The following is a 24016-nucleotide window of genomic DNA, read 5'->3' on the forward strand; positions in this document are numbered from 1 at the left end:
ATGCTCCAGGCCTGGCCCCGAGGCTGATTTCCCTGTGTTCTTAGCGTGCTGTGATTACCTGTGGCGCAGGTAAATCCGTTCAGGATCGTGGGGTGGCGCCGTTATATGCAAGTATCTGCGATTCCTTCCGCAACAGAAAGAAGGAAAAACTCTCCAGTACCTGCCTACACTTGCCGATGCATGGACAACACCCGTAAAACCAATTATTTAATCGGTTCGCGAAACGCTATATCCAGAGTCGTTTGCGCTTTTGGATGGAATTAAGAAATCGCATCGGAGGTTATAGGCAGAGTATCAAATGGACGACTAGTTAAATCCTGGAGTTTCACCTGAAACTTGCGAGATTTCCTCGAAGTGTCCGCACAGGGCTGAAAGTTACCAAGGGTGTGATACAGGAAGTACCTTTAATTCATCATGGTAAGTGCTTTTAAAACCAAACGTAACTCATTAAAATGGCATTTTAAGTTAAGAGATAAAGAGCTGCAGCTGGCTCTAAATCGTTATTATTTCTCGATAGGTACGTCTGCTGCTACAGCGTAGAAACTGCTTTTTAACTGTCGACAAAACCAATTCATATATCTGACGGATTTTTGATTTCTGCACTATAATTACTATTATAGTGTACATCCACACTATTATTTTCCTGTATGGCGAAGTAAATCTCAAATCACGAGTATGGCCTGAAAAGGTAGCCCAGGGATAGCTTCTTAAATACATGGATTTTTAGGTGGGCGATGTTTTGCCATTAAACTCGGTTTTAGGACATTGTGTTAAGAAGAAATTCCTATAATACAGCTGTGGACAAGGAAAAAATAAATATATATGTACAATATATATATATATATATATATATATATATATATATATATATATATATATATATATATATATATATATATATATATATATATATAGGTCCGTGAGAGCACATAATAATAATAAAAATAATAATAACAATAATTTTAATTCAAAAAATTTTTTCTCTTCTATTTAGGATCCGGGATGGGATTTTTCTTAGAAATATTGTTAATGGATTGTGCAAGGAGGATGTACTCTTATTGTATTTATCACAGATTTAATTGGCTGTACTTAATTCTTAATCGCCTGACTTAACGTTTGCCTTTGTTTATTGCTTGAGGGAAAGAATTGTGGGACATATCTCTTTGTTTTTGTTGTATAGCTGCACTGTGTATGGCATATGATTTAATGTCATGCTCGTGCAGCTTTAAAGTACAGGAGCACTTTTGTTGCTGTCACAGTCATGTCTTGTCAAGATATCAGAGGTTTTAACGCTTCAGAAAGTATTTTATAAATGTCATTTCCTCCTCCCTGCAGAGTTGCTGGCTTAGTTAATCAGTACGTTTTTACACTTATTAACCCTTTAATTAACTTGTTAACTTATTAATTCTGCTGAACACCAGCCCTCTTGTCTAATGTGGTTGCCACCAAATGCATAAAGTAGCATAAAGCATTTAAATAATCTTTACGTAACCCAGCTGTGTGTCAATCAGCATTCAGCCACAGGTGACCATATGAAAAAATGTTTTCTCTCACACAGGGGAGCAAAGAGAAATATCACTGGCAGACCCAGAATGTGAAGGTCAGTGGTGTGGACGACATGGTCCTCCTCTCCAAGATCAATGAAGATGCCATCACAGATAACCTGAAGAAAAGATACATGGATGACTACATTTTTGTATCCTTATGTCTGTAATAAACAATAATTATTTAGTTATTTGGTTTGGCATGCTTAAATGTATGCTGTACTTAAAGTTGAAAAGTTTAGGGTCAGTAATTGTTTTTGAGAAATTCATGTTTTTATTCATGTATAAACGTCATGTTACAATGACCAAAAGAGACAGTAAAGACATTTGTAAGGTTTTGTGAAAAATATTTTTTCAGTTTTTTTACTTTTTATTTGTCAAAGAATTTTGTTTACGCGCAAACATTAAGCAGCATAATTTTTCGACGTCGAAAATGATTTAAGTGTTTCTTTAAAAAGAAAACATAAATTGTAATAGAATGATTTTTTTTTTATGTATCATGTGAAACTGACAGCGCAGGAAGAAAACATTTTAAAATATATTTAAAAATAAAAAACATATTTTTTTACATTGTAAAAATGTTCACAATATTTCACAGTTTATTTTTATTATTTTTATTTATTGTAAAAATATTTCACAATTTATTATTATTTTATTTATTTATTTATTATTAAAATGATTATAACAGACTTCAGGTAAACCATATAAAATGCATCAGAAAGAGAACATTTTGAAATCTATAAAAAAAATATTAAATTCTAGTAATTCTGATATTTTTCCCTTCTCTCCAAATGTTATTGACTTTTTTTTTTTTTTTTTGACCTACCAGCATTTATTTTTGCCATAACCACAACTCTTCAGACATACATTGGTCCCGTGCTGATATCAGTGAACCCTTTCAAACAGCTGCCTTATTTCACAGACCGTGAGATTGAACTGTATCAGGGAGCCGTAAGTACAATGTACATTTTCTAATAGTGTCCAGCCCATGTAAAATACTATGTACTAAAATGAATTAAAAGTTCAGGCGAATAATCATTTCCGCAGTAAAAGTCATTTAGACGTGGCCGTAGTGCGCTAAGCAATGCCACTGCATGTCCGGTCTTGCCATTGTGCTTCCAAAGATTGCCTATAAATCTGTATTTGTTAACAACTTCCCCTCGGTGGCCATATCACAGAAAGTGCATATGCAAATCAGGATGTTACCGGTTACGGAATAATGCCTCTACCTCAATTTCATGCAAACGTAACTTTTAATTTTCCAGTACTGTTGTGTACGGCCCTGCAACGTAAGTGTGTGTGTATTCTGTCATTCGCAGGCGCAGTATGAGAACCCCCCCCACATCTACGCTCTGGCCGACAACATGTACCGCAACATGATGATTGACTCAGAGAACCAGTGTGTCATTATCAGGTCAGGGATCGAGGATCTGGCACCCCGAGGCACCTTTAAAGTATTGTATGGCATTAAAGGTTTACATTCATATGTGATCTGAATGTGTTTATAATTCAGCGGAGAGAGTGGAGCAGGAAAGACAGTGGCTGCCAAGTACATTATGAGCTACATCTCCAAAGTCTCAGGAGGTGGACCTAAAGTTCAGGTGAGGTTATCATCATAGATCAGGGGTTTCTAAACTTCAGGAGGTTTTAACAAGAAGCTAATAATTAATCATATATATATATATATATATATATATATATATATATATATATATATATATATATAAAATATTGAAATGTCATATTTAATATAATGTATAGCGTTTATAATTATGATAATTAAACTCATATTAAAATTTCCACTAAATACAATACAAAATTCAATTATTTTATTTAATACTATGTTCAATGATATAAAAAAAACTATCAAAATGAATAAATAAAAAAAGGCTCTGACTCTGATGTTGACCATTAACCAAACATCAGAAAATATTTAACATGCAAATTTGTTGCCTAAATTACTGAAATAAATACTTAAAATCTGAGGGGGTACTTTAAGTAAATATTTTAGGCCAGACAGGTTCGGCTAGCAAACAGGTTTGGTAATCCATTTGTTAAGAGACCATTTGCTTAAAGAAAGCCAGATTAAGTTCAACTCAAAGTTCATGTGAACTCATGGGTGTGGTGGTTTCTTTTGTTAATATTGCCCACATTCTGTGCTCATTGTATGTGAAATGTAGTACCTTTTTGAAATCGCCTATACAGTTATCTGACAGTGATCTCTTTGTTCCTCTGTGACGCTGAACAGTTCATCTTCAATCAGCATCTGCAACTATAAAAATTTAACGACTCAAACATAGTTAAACACATAAAGTGTTTAGTGTACATGCCTTACTTGGCGTATTTAACCTGTATGTGATGTCATGTTGTTTCCTCTTTTAGCATGTTAAAGAGATAATTCTCCAGTCTAACCCCCTCCTGGAGGCTTTCGGAAATGCAAAAACCGTCCGCAACAACAACTCCAGTCGCTTCGTAAGTCTTGCAGCAATGAATATATATAAATGTGTATCTATAATAGAGAGAGAGAGAGAGATCTATATTAATTTTTATTGTTTTTTTTTTTTTAATTAATTGTTCAGTATTTGGAAAAAATTATCTTAGCAATATATTTTGTAACTAATCAAATAATTTAGAAATTAATTAAATAATATTTTAATATTTATTATTATTATTATTATTATCGTATATTTTTAGAAGGAACATGTAAGCCTTTCCTCTGTTTAGTCCCTAGAGTCAGTGTGCTATCTAGTTCTTAGAATGTCATTTGGAGCATGCCGGGTTCTTAACATGTTCTAGCTTGTTGGCTCCTTGTTGGCTGCAGGATTTGTTTGGAGGAGTGCAGTTTGTGTCTGTGTGTAGGCTGTGAAGTTGTAGTTCACCAAGCTTTACTGTTCACTTCTTTCCTGCGTCTGTTTGCCAACACATGCATGTGCGATAATGTCAGTGCATAAGCTTCGAGTTCACTGCATAATATGTTTATTTCATACGCCTCAGGGAAAATATTTCGAAATTCAGTTCAGCCGAGGAGGAGAACCTGACGGCGGAAAGATCTCCAACTTCCTTCTGGAAAAATCCAGAGTAGTGTCGCAGAATCACGGGGAAAGGAATTTTCATATATATTACCAGGTAAAGCTGCGAAAAGGTCAATTCGGGGTGTGATGTGTGGTTGTGCAAATTGCTGTGTGTCATATTACGGCTGTGTGATTCAATCTAGTTTGTGGATTATATTGTGTCATATTAGTAGCTTGCTAAATCAGGTCAGTATGGAAGATTACTAAAATCCCTGTATGCTGCTGATACTGATGTTTCTGCATCAGCTCTTGCAAGGAGCCACCAAAGAGCAGAGAGAGAATTTAGGCGTCACAACCCCTGATTACTACTTCTACTTAAACCAATCCGAAACCTACACCGTGGAGGATGTTAATGACAAGAAGGAGTTTGAAGACACAATGGTGGGTGTGCAGCATCGAACCCCCTAATAGAAACCTTCTGGTTGTATTCCAGCTGTTCAGTACAAACATGCATGATGTATTCCATTTTTAGGCTGCCATGTCTGTGGTCGGCCTGTCTTTGGATGCACAGGACACTGTGTTGCAAATTGTGGCAGGAATCCTCCACCTTGGCAACATCGCTTTCAGAGAGGAGGGCAACTATGCTGTGGTGGAGAGTGAAGACTGTGAGTTTAAGCTTACGTTTTATCATTCGGCAGGTCAATCCCTGAGGAGCTTGTTTAAGGGTGTTTATCTCGGCTGAATGCGCTTTCTCATTCTCCTGCAGTCTTGGCCTTCCCGTCTTACTTGTTGGGAATTAATCAGGATGGTCTAAAGAACAAACTGACCAGTCGCATCATGGACAGCAAGTGGGGTGGCAAAACGGAGACTATTTCTGTCACCTTGAACACGGAGCAGGCCTCCTTCACCCGAGACGCACTGTCCAAAGCCCTGTATTCTAGACTCTTTGACTACTTGGTTGATGTGAGTGAGTTTGCATTTGGACACAATTTGTATTAAATAAAATGTTTTTTGCATTCCTGTGGTATACTATAGCATTCAAAACTTTATGTAAGGAAGCATTAAAATGATCAGAAGTGAAAGAAAAGACAATTATAATGTTACCAAATTAAATTAAATTAAAAGACTATCAGTTTCCTCAAAAATAATAAACTGCACATCTTTTTTCAGCAGGAAACATTTTATTGACCATCAATAAATATTGCACATTTTAGTTATACATTACAAGAATAAATTACATATTAAGACAAAAATAACTTTCAGAATATTTCACAATATACACTATATTTTGTCTATATATATATATATATGCAGCCTTGGTGAGACTTTTTTTGTTTGTTATTTTTGTTCAGTCGACTACAAACTTTTGAATGCTAGTAAATGTCTCAAAAAGCAAAAGAAAAGTCATTTAAATTAGTTTGCGTTTCTGTTTAAAGGCCATAAACAAGGCAATGCAGAAAGACCACGAGGAGTTAAACATCGGAGTTCTGGACATCTATGGGTTTGAAATCTTTCAGGTGATTTTAATTTGTTTTCTTAACGCATCTCTTCTCATACTTGTCATATTAAATTTATAAGTAACCACATGCATTTACCTTTCTAGAAAAATGGATTCGAGCAATTCTGCATTAACTTTGTGAATGAAAAACTGCAGCAGATTTTTATTGAGCTCACGCTAAAAGCTGAGCAGGTGAGAATAATTTTTTATAAACCTGTGCATGCATAGGTCTGTAGGGAAGTGTCTGCTGATGTTTTCCCTCTCATTTGCAGGAAGAGTACGTACAGGAGGGAATCAAATGGACACCCATTGAATACTTTAACAACAAAATTGTTTGCGATTTAATTGAGTCCAAAGTGGTGAGTTTACACTTTGTAGCATCGAACGGTTGTCGAATGCATAACGTAACCCGTTCAACTAATGGGCATCTTAATAACCCAGAATCCTCCTGGCATCATGAGCATCCTGGATGATGTGTGCGCCACCATGCATGCAAAAGGAGAGGGTGCAGACCAGACTCTGCTGCAAAAACTGCAGTCGCAGATTGGCCCCCATGAGCATTTCAACAGCTGGAACAAAGGTTTTATTGTGCACCATTATGCAGGCAAGGTAAGAGACACTTTTTGAATGTTCAGATGGAGCTATGTATAGGCAAAAAATCTTTAGCAAAATAATAAATGGATTGTATAGAATGTGCTCTTCTAATATCTGGAGTGTGCGTCTGTGGTGTCATAACTCTTTACATTTATAAATATGCACATTGTTGGGTTAAAAGCAGTTTAAAAATTAGTTGGGATTTTAGGGAATTTTTTTTACGGAATGGATTTATACAGAGCTAAAATGAGGGTGTATTAATTCTTCATTACGAGCTCTGGTAATATGAGTATTAAAGTTAAACGCATAATCTGAATTTAGATGCCTTCAGTGTTTCAGTTTGGAGTAGGGTCACTTTGATATTGATCAACTTCTTGGTGAGAGTAACAAGAGCTCCTTATTTCCAGGTGTCATATGATGTGAGCGGCTTCTGTGAGAGAAACAGGGATGTGCTGTTCAATGACATCATCGAGCTCATGCAGAGCAGTGAGTTGTAAGTAGTTATTTTTACTAGCGTTTTAGCCCATGTCAGCTGGATTATAGCAGAAGCTTTTTAAAAGCCCCCGAATGCACTCATGCCCCAATGCAGAACATCTGCAGTCAGGCAGTAATTCCTTAATGAAATAATAAATCGCATAAATAAATTATAAAATCAATATGGTGTAGCATTTTTATGGAGGATGGTTAGTTGTTTGAGAGGTATTCTGTGGTGTATTACTTCACTAGAGGCGGCTCTATCATTATGACTTTCACGTGTCGCTAAAGAATAAACAGTAACAGAGATGTTTGAAATGATTGATCTCCTTTTCTGCTTTTATCCACAGCGCCTTCATTAAAGATTTGTTCCCAGAGAACCTTGAGGCTGAGAAAAGGGGCCGTCCTACCACTGCAGGTTCAAAGATTAAGGTAAAATAACGGATATAAAACAGAGAAATGCACACTTAACTAGAAATATCCTTATAATTTGATTTAAACTGCATTATGTTCCCTAACAAAGTTACTTGGCCAGCTTGCATTTAATGCCCGGGAGTGCACTGGATTCTGTGTATAGTTTTGCATGATGCAATGCTCTTAGATTTGTGCTCTGCAATTGTTTACGTTTTCTCCCTTCTCTTCTTACAGAAACAGGCAAATAATCTGGTTCAGACATTAATGAAATGCACCCCTCACTATATTCGATGCATTAAGCCCAATGAGACCAAAAAGCCTCGGGATTGGGAGGAAAGCCGCGTCAAACACCAAGTAGAATATCTGGGACTGCGAGAGAACATCCGGGTTCGCAGGGCTGGTTATGCCTTCCGACGCGTCTTCAAGAAATTTCTGCATAGGTATAATCAGCTCTTAAGAATGTCTGTTAAGTGCTATATATGTACATTTTGCTGGAAGTGGCAAAAAAAACTTTGACATAATACAACTATTTTATTATTTTTGTCCAGATATGCCATCTTGACCAGGGAAACATGGCCACAGTGGCGAGGAGATGAGAAGCAGGGTGTCCTGCACCTTTTAAAATCTGTCAACATGGACTCAGACCAGTACCAGCTGGGCAAGACCAAAATCTTCATCAAGGCTCCAGAATCTGTATGTACTTTTCTTGTAATTAAAGGCAGTGATGCGAACAGATAATGTTAAAGTTGTGATCTAATGTGATGTTTTCTTACGAGAAATAACAACCTAATTCATTAACTGACTATATTATCTCTCTCTTTTTTTGCTGTTGTAACTCTGTTGTAATTTTTTAGAGGTGGGTCAGTTTATTTGAGTCATGGGCAAATTGAATTACTGTTTAAGTTTGGCTACTTAAATGCATTCCTTTGACGATGTGCAAACGATTAAAAGTAAATTAAATGCACTTTCTTCATCTGTGGTTCACATGGCTTCTTGTAGAACTGTTTTATATAAAAAATACACTATAGATAATAATCCTTATTAATGTACTTATGCAGTATGTTGTATTTTTTTTGCGCAAGTAATGTGAAAAAGTGCGTTTCTGATACCTGCACTTAATTAAACAAAAAAGTGTGCAATGTTGGACAAGTTAGATGATATGAGATATGATCATATTAGATGATTGAGTATGTAGTGCATAGACTATAGTGTGTCATTTGTGAGTGGACACACTTCTCAAAGTTGCTTTGGTCATTTTGTGATTTGCATTCAGTTGATATACTGAAATATTTTTGATATTCAACGGTGATGACTGAAAAATAAGTATGATTGTATCGACATTTAGTTGTTCCTGCTGGAGGAGATGAGGGAAAGAAAATACAACGGATATGCTCGGGTAATCCAGCAAGCCTGGCGCAAACACATCGCTGTGCGCAAGTACGTCCGCATGCGAGAGGAAGGTAAGAGTCCATTCAGATTCCTCTTCTTTGACGCATGCAGAATATCCAGATCCCATTGCGCTTTGTATCCCATTTTCCGTGTCAGCCAATAAAGATGGACAAAGACTCAAATCTAATATATGGGGTCTTGTGAATATAACCAGATGTGCTCCATTTTCAATCACACCCATTTTGCAATGCTTTCAGCCTCTGATCTGTTGCTGAACAAGAAGGAGAGACGAAAGAACAGTCTGAACCGCAATTTCATGGGAGACTACATTGGCATGGACAACCATCCAGAGATTCGACAGTTCGTGGGTCGAAGGGAGAGGGTTGATTTTGCTGACGTTGTGGTCAAATATGACCGCAGATTTAAGGTACGACTCAACATCGCCTTTAACTTATAGCTCATTTCCTAAGAAAACGGTTACTGAACCAAAGATGCTTTATTCTGCACACGTCTGCACGTCTGACTCGCATGCTGTTTTAACACCCACAGAGCGTCAAGCGTGACCTCATTCTCACCCCTAAGTTTCTCTATTTGATTGGACGTGAGAAGGTGAAACAGGGTCCTGAGAAAGGCCAGATTCGGGAGGTCCTGAAGAGAAAAATCGAGGTGGAAAAGATCCAGTCGGTCTCTCTCAGGTAGTCTATCGTGTAATATGCACGATAACCTTAAGGCCTTGAAAGTAATTGCTTTAAACTGTTTAATAAAACATAGCTATAAGTTAGAATGATAATAAAGTTTTAGTTCAGCAAAATTAAAAAGTCTTGTCATTTGCTCACCCTCAATTTGTTCCAAACCTATATGAATTTCATTCCTCTGCTGAACACAGAAGATATTGTTAGTAACCAGTTTCTGATTCCTATTGACTTTCATGGTATTTTTTTAATACTGTCAAAGTTGCTAGAGATTGCAACATCTTATCCACATTCTTCGAAATGTCACCTTTTATTATGTAACAGAACTAAGGTTTGGAACATGTGGGTGAGTGAATGTCAGCTTTAAACTGTATTTAAGCATGTTTTAATGATTTCTAATTGCATATGGATGATGGGCAGATCAGTTATTGTATCTCTCTTTCCTCAGCACATTGCAGGATGACCTCTTCATATTGCACGAGGATCAATACGACAGCGTGCTGCAGTCTGTCTTTAAAACCGAGTTCCTCAGTCTTCTGTACAAGCGTTACGAGGAAAAAACACGGAAAAAGCTGCCGCTGAAGTTCAACAACCTGTGAGCAATGAGAAATTTACCAATTGCTGCATTATTTAGCATGATAATGGCTTGTAACTTCAACACTTTATTTAAATGTTTCTCGTACAGACTTGAATTTAAGGTGAAGAAAGGAGGATGGGGTCCGTTTTCATCCGCTGGCTCTCGACAGATCCAGTTTCAGATGGGTCAGGGTGATGAAGCAGCTCTGAAGCCCAGCAGCAAAGTCCTGACTGTCAGTGTTGGACCCGGTCTGCCTAAAAACGCAAGTGAGTCTGTGCTGAAGTTTAGTAGTAAAAAATGCTTACAATGCTTGCACAAAGTTATAATTTTGGGGTACATAATGACCATTTATTTTAGTGGCCTTCAGTAATTAACATTTTGAGATCATGAGGAAATACATATTGCCCTATTTAAAAATTTGGGGCTGTAAGATCTTATTTCTCATATGATCATCAAAAAAACTGTAAAACAATGAAATATTATTACAATTTAACTAGTGCTGTCAAACAATTAATCGTATTCAAAATGCTTACATAATATATGTATGTGTGCTGTGTATATTTATTATGTGTATAAAATTATTATGTGTATGTGAATAAAATAACATTAATCCACAACAAAGAAAAACCATAAACTAAAGACTTATAAAGACAAAAAAACATTTAATATGCCTACAAACCTTCTTCTTCTTCCTCTTTTTCTTCTTCTTCTTCTTACTCCTCCTCCTCCTTTTAAATCATTTGTGCTACTTTATATATTCGTGTAAACAATATTTTTCTTACAGGATTTTGAAGTGTTGATTGAATAGAAAGTACAAAAGTGAGGTAAAAGGCTTTTTTAATTATCATTTCTGCAGGACCCACTCGCCGTGACAACCGAAAAAGCAGGTACATAGGGAACAAAAATCGCAATGTAGGCCAGTATTCACGTGGTAAGACTACAATTCTACATATTTCACAAAACGTTTCAGCTCAGCTGTTTAAGAAATGGTTTTAAAACGTTCCTATGGCCTGTGATTTCAGAACCTTCTAAGGCTGATAGTCGAGGAAGAGGAACCCAAGGGCAGCATGCCGGTAGAAACTCCCTGCTCCGCCAGCAGTCCAGTATGGATCAGCCCACCCTTCCCAGACACCAGGGATCTCACCGCAGTCAACGCGAGAGCCAGATCTACACTGATATGGGCTTCATGAATGTTCCTGATCAGGGTGTAGCCGGGTGAGATGACGGATCTTCAGATACAAGCAATTATAAAAATGTATATCCTCTAAGCTATACTGACTGAAGACTAATCTTAAAACCTGTTTAGCTGGAACTCCAGTGTGTTACTATTTGTAACACACATTTTTAAGAAATAATTGTCCTTCAGGGTTTTTTTTTATTTTTGTTTTCAGTGTCATTTGAAATTGAATTTGAATTTGAAATTTTAATTAGATGCCTAAAATGTGTACAAATTTTTTTTTTTTGTCATAATTTTACTTTGTAATTACAATTATTATTTCAGCTTATTTCAGTCTTTCAAAGAAAATATTCCCTGTCTTTTCTCTCAGAGTCCATCGCAGACGTTCAAAAGAGTACAAGCCTCTTCCAGGTTCAGGGGGACCCAAACCCAAACCCAAACCCAGACCCCGCACCCCACAGTGCAGAGCACTCTACGCTTACGATGCTCAGGACACAGATGAGCTCAGCTTTCAAGCAGATGATATCATAGAGATCATATTTGAGGGTAATCTATTTTTGTAACATTTAAAGTGAACTTTATACAGATTGCATTAGGTTAGCGAATGGCTGCACTAACCCAACATGCGCTGTCTGTCCAGATCCTTCAGGTTGGTGGCAAGGCCGTCTTCGAGGAAAGGAAGGCATGTTTCCTGGCAACTACGTTGAGAAGATCTAACCCGGCACTCTATAGAACAGAACGTGATTGGATTTTTGCCATGAATCACAAAGAACAAAGCATCAGCATTATATCAAAGCCACTTAGTGGCGAATCATATCCCTGAGATCACTGATGTTTACTAAACAAGAGCCACCTTGGCCATGATGTGTTGCTACGTTAGACCACTTACATAAATCGGGTGAAATTTAATAATTTTTTTAATAGAAATTAATGTTGTAACTGTAAAAGAAAAACTAATGCCATTTCACCATGTTACCCAGCGTAAAACACTATTTTTTTTTTTTAAATGTGTCTTTTGGAAAGTAGATTAGGTACACCAATATTTTAATGTATTTTACTAATATGTATTTTAAATATCCAATTTCTACTTTTTTACTGATATTGTACAATTGTATAAAATCAGAGAAGCTGTTTTCACGTACTGAGAGAAAAAAAAATAAAATGGAACCGTTCTTGGAAAATGTAATTTTTTCATTATAAACACCACAAATAATGTCTTAAAGGCCTGTTAATTCATTTGAAAATCGCATCGTTTCATTTGTAGACACATTTCTAATGAAACTGCAAAACTGAGGGAGAGAAGAGATTGTCTCAAAGGTATGGACCCTCTCATTTTATGACTTCTCGTGTGTCCACAACAAACTACATTTCCCGGCAAGCCGTGTGACGTCAAGGACGTAGTTGGCTTCTGCTCTCGCAAACCTGAATTCCGCGACCAGAGTGGCTTAACTTACACGCAGTTAGCAGCAGAGACACTTCGCACGTTTCAGGCATTTTATAGTCCTTTAGGATATCCGGATACGTGAAAACACTCGGGCTCCGTTTAACAATGGAGGCATATTTACGGAGCTGTCGCGATGTGCTTAAGGTAAGACTGTGGTACAGTAACGTTACGCTTAAAGAGAGAGGGTTACGCGTGGTATGTTTGTTTCTACCATTTTATCCACTTAAAATGTGGCTTGTGGCCAGAGCTTGCACTGTATGTTGAGATATACATAAACACGAGTGTGTTTGCCGTTTACGATGGATTGGTGTTATAAATAATGAATGCTTTGTTTGATATACACTTGATATTGACACTAGTCATATGGTATGACGCGCGGGCGACCCTTAAGACCGCATGCGCCAATGATAGAAACGGCCACATGCATCGAGACAAAGTACGCAAGAATGTTTATATTTGTGTAATAACAGTACTTATAATATTGTTTATTTGAAAAGTTAGTCGTCATGTGCCAATAAGTGTATGTGTATATATACATGCATACATTTATTTATTATTAAGTGTGTGTGTGTGTGGACTGCCGTTTTTGTTTTTTAAGAAAAAAAATGCCAATCAAAGCTGTATTTATTTGATCAAAAATACAGGGAATTTTTGTATTTTTTATTTTTGTGGTATTTTTTTCAGAGTTTCCAAAGAGTATTAGGCAGCAAGAACATTTCTAACATTGATAATAAATCAGCATATTGCTAATAAATCAAAATGATTTTTGAAGGATCACGTGACACTGAAGACTGGAATAATGGATGATGAAAATTCAGTTTTGCGGGAATGAATAACATTTTACAGTATTACAGTATTTTACAGTTTCTTTTTTTCTGTCATTTTAATCAAATAACGGCATCCTTGACGAGCAGAAGAAACATCTAAAAAAACATTGAAAATCATACTAATTGTAAACTATTAAACACAGTTTAAAACCAATTTAATAAAATTTCTGGTGCAAATGGATCTTTTGGAGCTTCAGAGAGACTTATTTTCTAAAGGTTGCTGTCAGTGTGTTTAGTCAATAAGAACAATTCCCACTTTTCTAGTTTTTCAGCTTAATGCACTCAGTTTCAGAACTGAAGGTGGCCGTATTTGCAGAGACAATAACACCTGCTGTCCGGTGCATTATCCTAACAGCATCTGTCCAGCAGCAGTGCATCTCTCCACCCTAAACACTGTTGTTTTAAACCCAAACACCCTGACACCTCTGTTTACCTTGAGACTCAGCTTGTGGAAGCAAGCAGAGATTGGTTTCTTTAACTTATTCAGTCAATGATTGAAGAAATTATATGGTTGCACTTGTGGTTAAAGTGCTTTTCGTCTGTACTGAAGCGTGAGGTTGCAAACAGAGCGGACACAAGAGCCCTTTTCCACCCTGACCCAAGACCCGGGTTCTGTACTGTTTACTCACCGTCCCGTGGTCCATTTCACATTGCGGTGACTAACTTCCTACGCCGTCCTCCGGCCATGCGCATATGGACTTGAATAAGCTGGTTTTTCCAGCACTTCCCCATCTCAGAAGGATTTTGGTGATGATTATCACATGAGAAAGAGCGCTCTTGCCAAACCCTCGCCCTGAACAAGCCTCACCCCTGGTCCGTGCCAGCTGTGAGCTCAGTCTCTGTGTTGACAGTCCGTCATCCAGCGTTTCAAACAAACCCCAGCTGGTTGCCCAGATCAGAGTACATCATTTAATGCTGACGTCACAGATGGCTTCTGTATTCGTCTGGAGTAATGGAGCAGGCCAAATGCTAATTAACGCCGGGCGAGGAGTCATCATGGGCAGAGATAAAAGGTTTTATTGAATCCAGGGCGATGCATTCTGCGTTATTCTATTAAAAGTGCTCTTCATCTCGCAAGTGGTCCAGCAAATAGGCTTCGATATAGAATTGTGGGTTCTTAAGTTCCCAAAAAAGAGAGAGAGAAAATCACATTTTAAGTAACAGAAATGAAGTCCATAACTACACTATACCATTAGGAAGTGTAGGTTTTTTTTGTTTTTTTTTATAACGAAAGCAATATCTTTATTCAGCAAGGAAGCATTAAATTGACCAAAAATGAACACCAAATCAGGATATTTAGAATAATTTATAAAAGGTCATGTGACAGTAAAGAGTGGAGCGTGTTGCTACGCAATTTTTTTTTTAATAAATGCAGACTCAGTGAGTCTTACAGTCTTCAGACTTTTTAACAGTAGTTTGTATTCCAAGTCTTCTGAAGCCATACTGTTTTTCATGTTAGGAACATTGCTGAAAATTTTAAAGGGATAGTTCAGCCAAAAATGAAAACTTTTGGCATTAATTACTTATGTCGATCCAAACCTGTTGTGTTCTGTTCATCTTCAGAACACAAATTAATATTTTAATTTGATGACATCTGTGATCTTTCTGACCCTGCATGGATAACCTCACAACTTCCACATTCAAGACCAAGAAAGGTAGTAAGAACATTGATAAAATTGTCCATGTGACGACAATTTTTTAAGAACTAAAAAAAAACAATTTTGTGCGCAAAGAAAATGGCAATAAAGCCTTTTTAAAGGTTTTTTAAGATTTATCTTCATTTGTGTTTCAAAGATGAAGTTTTTATGGGATTGGAACAAGTTATTTCCAAATTGGTGACAAGACATACAAAAACAAAGCCAGTTTTTAAATGTGTAAACGTATATAATTTGACTATATAGTGCATATGGCCTACTTTTATGGAGCTTTTTTCCTCTTTATTGATAACCTCAGGATGTGTATGGTTTTATTATATTCATATTAAAAAGAGCAGTGCCATCAAAACGTCTCCTTGTATGTTCCACAGAAAAAAAGTCATACAGGTTTCGATGTTGAGTAAACAATGACATCATAATTTTTTATATTTTTTAATTAACTGTCCCTTTAAGAACAAATAGTAACCTTAAAAAAAAAAGAGTTTTGTTGTCATTCGTGTTATCAGCTGTTAAACGAATACACTGCTGTACTATATCTGGTGAGAAGCTACAAAATGTGTTTTATCTCTGACACATTGTACTCCACCTCCCACTGGCTTGCGGTGATACAGAGCGACTTGGAGATAATAAGTTCGACATTGTTTTGTCAGATGAAGCTCTTTGTTTAGCTGGAAGTCTTCACAGTCTATTGGATGCATTTTCAGCTTGTCATGTACTTGCTGTAAATATTTGTGCATAGATAATGTCACAGAAATCACAAACAGACATCTCAGTTTTGCGTTGCAGCCTGGTTTAATAGAGGCCATAAAAGCCTTATTACGGAGAACTAGGTTTGCGGTTATACGTTATGAATTCTTGTCCTATATTAGTCCAGCAGCCTGTGACACTGTTCTGTTTCGTTCTCAGGGTTGTAGTAAGAACAGCCCAGGGCTGCATGTCGTAATGGGAAATGAGGCTTGTGATATGGACTCAATGGTATCGGCCCTGACCTTCGCCTACTTTCTTTCAAAGGTATGCAGCGCCCAACCTAATAAACCACTTTTGCTGCTGTGTTCTTGGAAAACTGTTCCAGAGATAATAGATGCGATCATTCTGGATTGTTGTTTTGTTCATCATTAATGTCGTCGTCTCGTAGAGTCTCGATTGTAAGAGGATGCCGGTCCCTGTGCTCAACATCCCACGGGCTGAGTTCCCCTTGCGCTCCGACAGCACCTTTCTGCTGAGAGAGACCGGTCTGTCGCAGGACTGCCTGCTCTTCAGGGACGAGTTGGACCTCCACGGCCTGCACAGGAACAAACAGCTGACGCTGACGCTGGTCGACCACAATGTTTTGGCCGGGTCAGTCTTCTGTTTTGTAGTTCAAATGCAATGTATGTACTATGTACTAAACCATGTCTTTCATCGTCACATATAAAAGAAATGCAATTTTACATTAATTAATTGCACTGAATTTACATTGTAATATATTTAAAATATATTAAAAATTAAATTTTTCTAAATATATAATGTAAGTGTGAATCTTTTATATATAAATATGCATAATAAATATACTCAGTACACACGTTATGTTAATAAACAACACTATTCAAAATATATATTGCTATTTAAAAGTTTGGGTTTAGTAAGACTTGCTGTTGTCGTTGAACAAAGGTATTTTTGTTTACTGAGCAAGGATGCATTTAATAACTAATTACTAAACTCTATATTTCTATTTTAAATTAATTCCTGTTAATAACTGTTGAAAAGTTAGTTGTGTCATCACAGAAATAGTGGTAGTGGCTAAATATTTAATATTGCAATAAGACATTTACAATAATGATAATTAATTGCAGTTGTATTATGAAGAATTTTATTGCACAAATTTGTAAATGTGTGGAAGAAGGGTCTCTTTTTAAAATGAATGGTAACAAAAAATAAATAGCAGAATATTGTCAAACAGTTATTATATATCTAATTAGTGCGACACAATAAATAGTGTTTATTGTACAGAACCTGTGACCATAGAAGCAATATTCTTACTTAACTGAGACATTTTATCTATATATTAATGTAAATAAGGTAATATTATGTGAATGAATATTATAATATGGAATAATATTAAAATGTTTAAAAAATATAGTAATGAGTCTGAGAGTCTGATCAGGAGATTGATCAGTTCTTTTGTTTTTCTGTAGTGCTGACAGTGAGCTAGAGGACGCCGTCGTGGAAGTGATTGACCATCACCTCCTACAGAGGTCCCCCTCCTGTCCCGTCACTGTGGAGCCCGTGGGCTCCTGCGCCACCTTGGTGACTGAGCGCATTGCCCAAAAAGCTCCCGAAGTGCTCGACCAACAAGTGGCTCAGCTTTTATACGGTGAGTGCCGTGGCGATGAGGAGAGGAATCTGAGCTCTCACAGCACGACTGCGGCTCAATCTGTTAGACGCTGTTAGGCATCAGATGGCCTCAGCATGGGCTTCAGTGGCATTTAGCCTGAGGAGAAACTCGATAGAGATGTAAGATGTCAGCAGAAAGATAACATCTTGTTAACTTGCGAAATGTATGTGTTGACAGGTACCATTATCCTAGACTGTGTTAACATGGCACCTGAAGCAGGTAAAGTCACCCCTAAGGACAGCCAATACGCCGTCTTTTTGGAGAAACGTTTCCCAAATCTGCCTCAGAGGGGCGTTCTCTTTCAGTCGCTACAGAATGCCAAGTTTGACGTATCAGGTGAGAGGATATATACCGTGTAGGTTAATAAAACACACCGCGTAGACGTATTAAACAGTAGAATTAGAAAGTACAAATTAATCGAAACTAATTTCACAATACTGTCCTGTATTTCAGGCCTCTCTACGGAACAGATGCTGTTGAAAGACATGAAAGCAGCATCTGGTGGGGATCTAAAATTGGCTGTCAGTGTCATTTACATGACACTAGAGGTCAGTGCTGTTATGATATATTTCACTTGACCTCTAAAAGCTTCTACGGTCTTGAAATGCATTGATTTGGCTTTTTAACAAAAAATGTTGTTCGTACTGACATCGATGCAGATACGTACAATATATTTTTTGCATTTTCTTTTTGTTATTTAACCTGATCAGTGTTGTTTATTTTAAAAGATTTAATTGCACTATTAAAGGAATAGTTTACCAAAAAATACCATATTTTACTCACCCAAAGCCATCCTAGGTGTATATGACAGTTATTCACACACACACACACACACACACACACACACACACACACACATATATATATATATATATATATATATATATATATATATATATATATATATAAGATAAATTATGGGAATAGAAATGCTGATTACAATACATAGCATTGTATATATCATCTCCGTAGCTTATAAGTTATGTACGGAATCTCACTGTATGCTTGCAGCATTTCAAAAACATGCTAGCACGACTGTTTCTGATGCTCCCTTTAAATTTAGAAGATCACATGCAAATTATACGTTTTGTCCTAAATGAAGTGAATCTAGGGTTTGTTCTATGTATTTAGCCTCAGTACTCAGTTCCACAAAGACAGAGAGGAAATGTAGACTCTATAATGTAAGGAGCTACTGTTGTGGGCACAAAGTGTGCTCATGTGCCCATCCTCATGACTCATGTGAATTCCTCATTAATACTGAAGCACAAACCGATTTCAAGTCAGACACACCCAGACTCACCGCAGGGCTTGGCGGCCTGTATCCAACACCCACTGATTACACCAGACGTTAACCTCTATGACGGACTCTCCTCTTCTCTTGTTAGTACACATACAATAGCAAGACATGAGGTTGCTGAATCAGATGTGACGAGTATCAAAACTTTCTTTGTTCACAATACAGGAGACTGGGGGAAATTATCTTCAAATTTCAGATTTTAAATCAGCTCATATGTTAATTATAACACTTCAGAATGACTTCAAAGTAATAATGCCACTTAATGTTATTTTAACTGCCAAATTTCCAAAGAATTCATCAGATAATTCAGAAGAGATCAGAAGTATTTCATCAAATTAAACGTTGTGTGCATCTGAAAAATTATATATTTTAAGTATATTTCATTAAAATAACTTGCACTAATGATTAATTTTAATATCTAAGCTGAAACAAAGATATGTTTAGGAATTCGAAGGCATCAAAACTTTACACAACAGAAGAATAATATAAATGAGAGGCATTGAAAATATGACTCTCATTCAAAAATATCTCAGGAAGTGAAATGATTGCAATTTTTGTTTTCTTATGATGCTCACATGTTAAAAAGTCTGTTCTGTCTTTAGTCTTTTCTTCAGAGGCGTGGACTACAACAGGACCTCTGTGAGTTCTGCCACAATCACAACTACAACCTGGTGGTTGCCATGACGATCTCTTTCATTGACAACAAGGAGCCCTTCCGACATCTAGCCGTCTACAGCTCCAGCACTGTCTACAGGGAAGAGGTGCTCATTTTGCTTTATACCTCCCAAAGAATGAAGCTTCAAATAGCTTACGTACTTATAATTGACTCTGCATGTTTGGCCAGGTTAGAAATATAGCATTAAACATTTTCAAACTAAAAGCACACTCTTCACCTTTTATCAAAATTATTTTATTATAAATGCTCAGCAAGCAATAAAATCTGTAAAAATCTTTTTGGTCACACTTTATTTTAAAGTCCAGTTTGAACTCTTAACTATGGCTTTTACCTCATTAAACTCCTAATTTGCTGCTTATTAATAGCTAGTAAGGTTGCTGTTATGTTTAGGGAATATGATGGATGCAGAATATGGTCATGCAGGATATGTGATGTATAAATGCTAAAACAGCCAATATAATAATAGTAGGCATGCTAATAAGCAACTAGTTAATAGAAAGAATTGGTCACTGACCTTTCTAAATTTACAGAGTTTCCTAATTAATATATACATTACTTTATACTTTATTTCATGTTTTTAATGTTGATTAATGGATCATGTAAAATGAAAAAAATGGCTTGATCCAGTCAGTTCCTGTTCACTGAATATCTTTTTTATATACTTGGCAATACAGTACTGTTCAAAAGTATGTTATATTTTTTCTTTTGGATGCATTACATTGATTAAAAATGACAGTTAAGACATTTATAATATTGCTAAATATTTCAAATGTTATTTTTAACATTCTGTTCATCAAAGAATTGTTCATCAAAAAACATGTAGCATCACACAATTGAAGATAATAATAATAATAATAATAATAATAATAATAAATGTTTCTTGAGCAAATCAGAATATTAGAATGATTTCTGAAGGATCATGTGAAGACCTAGAGTAATGAGTCCTCACAAAAATAAATTTTATTTAAAATATATTAAAACAGACAAAAGTTATTTTAAATTCTAATAATAGTTCACAATATTTACCGTAATTTAAACAAAGAAATGCAGGCTTGCTGAGCATAAGAAACCTTTAGTAAGTGTTAGTAACCTTAACTTCCTTAACAGTAATGTATAAAATAAATTAATCAAAAACCACAATTAAAAAGCAATTTTTTTGCTAATTGATATCTGTATTTTATTTTTTCATAGATGAGTAAAGCACTAGAAAAAGCCAAAAACCCCAGTCTGGACCTTAAGCCAATGAGCAGTCCGTATCCAGATGTGAAGGCTTTTATACAGGGTAACACATTAGCATCCCGCAAGAAGGTGATGCCCATAATCTCAGACTTCCTGAAGGAGAGAGAAAGAAAAGTGTATCAAAGTGGGAACATAGAGGACCTAGATCTGGACGATGATTCCAATCAGGAACAGAGTGACTTGCAACAGTGTCCCGAGGATGCTGGGATAGAGGACGACGGCCAGGTTCCTCCAACACCAATGAACAGTCTGGTGGAGGGTTGTCCCTTAGACAATGGCTTACCAAAAATCAGTCCTGAGGTTTTGGTGGAGAAAGTTAGCAAGATGGCCAGCATGGAGGACACGTCTTCTGAGACACAGTGAAGAGAATCTGTTGTCCGAGAGAGTCTCGAATAAGAGCCGGAGAAGGAAAGTTCTTCTGCATCTTCAAGAGGACGAGGTGCACATCCAACAGTGCTGCATCAGGGCTTGAGAGTGAAATGGCACTGTTTTGATCTGGTTAACTCACAAAGGTACGATACAGTCTGAAGAGACCGTTCTGTTGACTTTCTAAAGACCGGTACATGAGCATTCAAACGGAGCATTACAAAAATGCATCATATATAAAATGTTTGAAGTTTGACTATCGTAAAAAAAAAAAAAGAAATCAGGTTTAGACTGTTTATTTATTGTTCACAGTCATGTTCACATTTGATCTTCTAAATGAATCAGAATTCTCACTGAGACATATAACCGTTTAATCATTTTATTTAAAATTGACAATATGCACCCTGTGCAAGCTAGCAACTGACGATTAGTAGAATATACTAATTCAGAGGTATTATACAATTAATTATAACTTGGTAGCTATTGTTGCTTTTGATGCAAGTAGCACACTTTACTCTTTGTAGTGTTAATTAAAGAAGTTATTTCCAGCTTGTCTGCAGATCATTTATGTGGCATGGCATCGCTTCTCCCCAAAAATCATTTTGACGTCTCCCTTGATTTACAAAACTAAATGGAAAATGCATTTACAGTAACACTTTTACAGTATTATCCTAGTCATCATTTAAATTACATATATACAGGTATATGTATATCTCAAAAAGTGCAGGTATATACGCATTTACGAATGAGTTTGGGATGAGTCAAAATTACATCTTAAATTGATGAGGTAATGTCATTTTATTTCACCCAGCATCAGATGTAAATGATGGTGAACGTGCATTGGATTTAGTACATATTGTCATGATTCCCCAATAATAATTGTAATGGAGTTATTGTTGGTATGTGAAAAGTGAGCGTAACCCTTCTGTGGCCTTTTGCCTGTTATAGGTGTTAACTGACCTGCTCCTGGTTAGAATCGGGGCACCTGCATTTTAGTTAAAGAGATTTTACCTTTAACTACCAAAGACCTCAGTTGTATTTGTTTGTTCAGCATGTTAACCTTTTAAGATTTAAAACTTTAGTATTCTGTTCCTTTCTATTATTTTATCTTACTTAATTTATTCAATGATTTGATGGCTCTAGAGGTACATTAGTTTGAAAAACATTAGTTTAAGATTTTTTTAATGAACAGCCCATTTGATTTGTTATACGGAAAGCAGCTTATTAGCAGATTCAATCATACTTGGACTATCATCGTAATTATAATATTCATTATATTAATACAAAAGCTCAATCAAAGCCGTTTTTAAGGCCTAATTGGATGAATCATATATATATATATATATATATATATATATATAAATAAAAGGAGTTTTTTTTCCCAATTGAAGATAAAAGAACTAATTTAGTTATGACTCAAGTAACAGTTCAACTAAAATATCGGACATGGAACATATAAGATGGTATGTTGGTGTTTTGAGATGTTGTGTGTCCCCTGTGATTTAACCCTGACCGACAGTTTGGTGAGATTTGACATGGTGACAGCGTATTGCTGCATGCCGCCTCAGGAGAACTAAACACATACTAGTCAATTCTGCCAAACTACATAATGCCAATATCCTAATGATGTTGTGTGAAATGTTGATTTAATGTAAATGTATTAATGTGCTATGGTTGTGAAACAGGACATTCAAGAGCACATCCTCTGTCAAGTATTTTATTGCCAAGGACTTTTTTTATTTGAAGTTCTCTGTGACTCATTATGATTAAAACATTTTCAAATTATGTGGTTTGTGAGCTTTGTGTGTATAATGATGTATTGTCTTGTGCACTAATACTTTGGTGTCAGTATTTTAATTTTTTTAAAAAAATTTTTTTATTTTTACTTGCCCGAACGGACAACTAACCAACTCCAAACATCCAACTACACCACAATTTCGGTGAGAATGGTTCTGATTTCATTACATTCATTGCATGTAAACTGCGATTATAAGACAAGGAGTAACAACAAGGTAACGGCAATGTTGCTTTAGCAGCTTGTCTCTGAGAAAATCTCGCTGAAAAATCTAAACAAATGAACTGCACACAGAAGAAAAATAAAAATGCACATTTGCTTTCATATTTATAATATACAGCCTAGTTATGTACCATGACATGACCAAGAGAGGGAGGTTCTATGAAAACCATTATTGCCAATTTGACATTATCCACCTTTTTCCTGAATGCGGAAGTCTATGGGTGAGGCTTCTGGTTCGTTAGAAATTATTGGAAAATAACAACGTGCAGTAAACTGTAATAGACACCAGTGTGTTCATAATTAAAAAAAATAAATAAAATAACATGATAGGAAACACCCATTTTTATTATAACGCAGCAAAGGTAAGGGTTTTGTACAGCTAAAAAAAAGCTGGATGCGGATGGGACCGGAAGCTATACCCATAAAATTTACAAATGGTGGAGCCCATTTTTGCATCATGAAAAAGGTAGATATACAAGAGTCAAAATGAGTAGTTAATATACTTTTGAATTTAAATTTATTGAAAGGATATATTGTTTTTGCTCCATTTGGTTAACGAAAAAAGTTCCTAACAGAGAACACAGAAGCATATAGTTTTGTTAATGAATTATTCAAATTTTTTTAATGTTAAATCATTTGGATTCAGTGGTCCATTCATAAGGATAGAAACTTGGGCTGTTTCTCAAACGGAAGACTTGCGTCCAACGGAGGTCGCATTTGTAGACTGCATAAGACCCAAAGATCTTATTTT

General features: G+C 36.2%; 2 protein-coding genes across 3 annotated transcripts; both read left to right on the forward strand.

The window, feature by feature from the left end:
* The first annotated feature begins 122 nt into the window (after positions 1-122).
* myo1eb (myosin IEb) lies at positions 123-12551 on the forward strand. 2 transcript variants are annotated; one of them, XM_043260574.1, is made up of 27 exons: positions 123-417; positions 1559-1696; positions 2406-2495; positions 2864-2958; positions 3058-3145; positions 3927-4016; positions 4539-4670; positions 4862-4996; positions 5088-5220; positions 5322-5518; positions 5992-6072; positions 6159-6245; positions 6326-6412; positions 6495-6662; positions 7055-7140; positions 7472-7553; positions 7770-7975; positions 8084-8228; positions 8881-8995; positions 9182-9351; positions 9474-9619; positions 10065-10211; positions 10302-10459; positions 11050-11124; positions 11216-11408; positions 11741-11916; positions 12011-12551. In XM_043260574.1, exons 1-27 carry the CDS (start codon positions 415-417, stop codon positions 12085-12087), a joined length of 3300 nt encoding a protein of 1099 aa, XP_043116509.1. In that variant the 5' UTR covers positions 123-414; the 3' UTR covers positions 12088-12551. The 2 variants fall into 2 exon arrangements, with proteins under 2 accessions (XP_043116509.1, XP_043116510.1); XM_043260575.1 differs by lacking the exon at positions 12011-12551 and having other exon boundaries at positions 11216-11448; positions 11741-11880.
* A 227-nt stretch (positions 12552-12778) lies between these two features.
* On the forward strand, positions 12779-23033 carry prune (prune exopolyphosphatase). The gene is made up of 8 exons (XM_043260577.1): positions 12779-12958; positions 16203-16307; positions 16432-16634; positions 17471-17649; positions 17848-18006; positions 18124-18218; positions 19570-19728; positions 20835-23033. The coding sequence occupies exons 1-8, from the start codon at positions 12920-12922 to the stop codon at positions 21243-21245; spliced, it is 1350 nt and encodes a 449-aa protein (XP_043116512.1). The 5' UTR covers positions 12779-12919; the 3' UTR covers positions 21246-23033.
* The last annotated feature ends 983 nt before the right edge of the window (positions 23034-24016 follow it).

Source organism: Puntigrus tetrazona, chromosome 16, assembly GCF_018831695.1.
Source record: "Puntigrus tetrazona isolate hp1 chromosome 16, ASM1883169v1, whole genome shotgun sequence".
In the NCBI taxonomy this organism is placed as follows: domain Eukaryota; kingdom Metazoa; phylum Chordata; class Actinopteri; order Cypriniformes; family Cyprinidae; genus Puntigrus; species Puntigrus tetrazona.